This window comes from Sinocyclocheilus anshuiensis, unplaced genomic scaffold, assembly GCF_001515605.1.
Source record: "Sinocyclocheilus anshuiensis isolate Anshui unplaced genomic scaffold, SAMN03320099.WGS_v1.1 scaffold968, whole genome shotgun sequence".
Lineage (NCBI taxonomy): Eukaryota > Metazoa > Chordata > Actinopteri > Cypriniformes > Cyprinidae > Sinocyclocheilus > Sinocyclocheilus anshuiensis.
The window spans coordinates 464326-467134 of NW_015549636.1; the positions used below are offsets into that span (position 1 = coordinate 464326).

A 2809-nucleotide genomic window follows, 5' to 3' on the forward strand; every position below is an offset into this window, starting at 1 on the left:
GATCTCAAAATCATACAGTCATTGTTGGAAAGGATTCAAATACACAGAAATGCTGGACAACCAAAGCATCTGTGGGACCTGAAGGATTTTTCTGAAGAACAGCAGACAGTTTCACTGCTCAGTACAAACAAGGGACTCATGAACAACTATCACTAAACAAAACACAGCTGTGGATCATTCAGGTAACAACACAGTATTAATAATCAAGTGAATGGGGTCATTTTTATAAATTCAACTATTATTTTCTCTTGTGGACTATATGTAAACATCGTTTATGTGAAATATCTTATTCAGGTCAGTACTAAATAAATAATAACATGCATTTTGTATGATCCCTCTTATTTTGGTGAAATAATTAACATTTTGCAGATTCTGCAAGGGGATGTAAACCTTTGACCTGAACTGTAACTAGCGTCATATTTACTGTTCCTGCAGCCAGTCAAGCATTTCAGGAACATCAGAGGTGTTCATCTCATCTGAAGTACATGGTAAAGTGAATCTGATGGCTGATGAAACACCGCACTTCTCCTCGATGGCGAGTCTGTGCAGTTTCTCCGAGTGCTTCAGAGCTCGTCGCGGGCCGTGCTGTCCAGCGGAGACTGCAGCACGTCCGAGTTCTGCGCCTCGCTGCTCAGCTCCTCCTGCTCGAGGCTCTTGCGTGATCGCGCTCGGTCCCAGTCGGTGCGGACCGTCTCGTTGTCCCAGACGCTGGAGGTCTCCGTGTCGCTGATGTAGCCCGCGTCGCCAGTGTAGTGCGTGGGGTAAACCAGCAGCGGCTCGGCCGAAAACGCTCGCAGGTCCCGCCGCTCGAAGTGAGACATGTAGTCCTCGCTGCACAGACAGAGACGGAAACGACTTTAGTTATGCTGGCTCAATGAAGCAATGTCTTTTCCTTAAACTATTATTTTTATTATCAATAATAATTTACACAATTTTATTATTGATGTTATTTTTTAATAATAAAAATAAACTATTAATATTTTTGTTTACATTATCTTTAGGTTTATTATGTGATTTTTGTGATGTTTAATTAGATTCTGTGTTGTTTGATGTTCATATGAGACTTTTTTGATCACTACTCTTTGTTAGGAGCAAAAATAAACTAATTTGCACAATAGCAGATAATAAAATATTGTTGTATCTGATCAGAAGGATAAAACATTACATTGAATGCATAAACTAACAATAATTAGAAACAGGTAAACTGAACACTAGGAATAATGATACGGCTGTATGAAGAGATAGCTCTTCTCTCACATGGGGTGTTTGTTATTGATGTTATTTTTTAATAATAAAAATAAACTATTAATATTAACAATAATAATATTCAACAAAATAATAATAATTATTATTATTATAATTTATATTTATTTATATTTTTATCATCGCATAATTAAAAAATAATAATTTTAAATAAATAAATAAATATTATTATTAGTACATGACGGGCAGAAACTCGTCCACCGGCAGCATGTTTCGGAGCGGTTCGGCCCGCAGCAGCTTCTGAGCGCCGCGCAGCGAGATGGTGTATCCCAGCGTCCAGTACGAGTAATCCGCCTCCACCAGGTTGTGTATTCTGGGCACAGATTTCTCCGGCCGGTCCACCTGCATGCGCTTGCGGCCGATATATCTGAGAGACAGAGACAAACAGCTGGAGTCAGGAGTCCAGCAGAGGGCACTGTACACACAGACTGCTGTACTCACATCAAGTCCCAGTCCAGCTGCTGAGACTCGATCTCATGCATCAGATTCTGCAGGCGCCGCTTAAAGAAAACCTCAAAGCGCAGGTCGTCCTCGATCACCAGAGATGCCTTCAGCCCTCGATCCACAATCTAACACACAGAACCACGCACATACTGAGTAAACACATTGCCGTAATGTAGGTGTCACGTTTATGTTCTGTTTTTGTTTTGGTTTCCCTCTGTTCCTGCCTCCGGTTTCTGTATACCTTTATTTGGTTATGTTCCTAATGTTCATTTGGTTTTCCCCTGTGTGTGTTTGATTGTTCATTGCTCCCAGGTGTTTCTTGTCAATTACCCCATGTACTTAAGTTCCTGTCTGTGTTATCTGAGTTTGTCCGGTATTGAATGGCGATGTTGTGTTTCCTGTGTGTCTGTGCCTGCCTTGCTTTACCCCGTCTTGGATGATTAAAGACATTTACTTTGAGTTTATCCCACGCCTCCTCGTTCTTCGTTTCGCCACAGAAGGCAACCATGACATTAGGATATTGCAAAAATAATTAGTTTATAGTATATTTAAAAATATTTTCTATAAAACACTATATTAGTATATTACTATATTATGTTATTTTATCAAAAATTATAATATTTTCTTGTAAACTGTTACACATAAACAGATTTCCATAATTTAACATATTATAAAATGATTTTATTTTATTATTATAAAGTTTATATATATATATATATATATATTTTTTTTTTTAAACACTATTTTGTAGTATTTTATGAAAACAATACTTCTAAAAATCAAACACTGAGTAAACACACTGCCATAATTTAAGTTATTATAGAAAAATATATTATTTTAGAGAAATATTTAAAATATTCCCTTACAAAACGCTTATTACTAAATAAACTATATTACAATACTTTCTTATAAAAACACTACTTTTTCAATAAAAACTGACTGATGTTCAGTGCCCTGACACACACACAGACACAGACAGACACAGACACACACAGACACACAGACACAGATACAGACAGACACAAACACAGACACACACACACAGACACAGACAGACACAGACACACACAGACACACAGACACAGACACAGACAGACACAAA

The 2809-nt window shown here is 37.6% G+C and overlaps 1 protein-coding gene across 1 annotated transcript in view; it reads right to left on the bottom strand.

Moving 5' to 3' along the window:
- Positions 1-320: 320 nt before the first annotated feature.
- The window catches only part of LOC107659754 (procollagen galactosyltransferase 1-like), a 19541-nt gene continuing 17052 nt past the window's right edge, over positions 321-2809 (bottom strand). The window contains exons 9-14 of the mRNA XM_016448786.1: positions 2648-2661; positions 2478-2479; positions 1705-1832; positions 1440-1630; positions 1258-1273; positions 321-831 (exon numbers count right to left, since the gene is read on the bottom strand). Of these exons, the coding sequence (XP_016304272.1) occupies positions 564-831; positions 1258-1273; positions 1440-1630; positions 1705-1832; positions 2478-2479; positions 2648-2661 (619 nt within the window). The 3' untranslated portion in view covers positions 321-563. The remainder of the gene's footprint in view (positions 832-1257; positions 1274-1439; positions 1631-1704; positions 1833-2477; positions 2480-2647; positions 2662-2809) is intronic.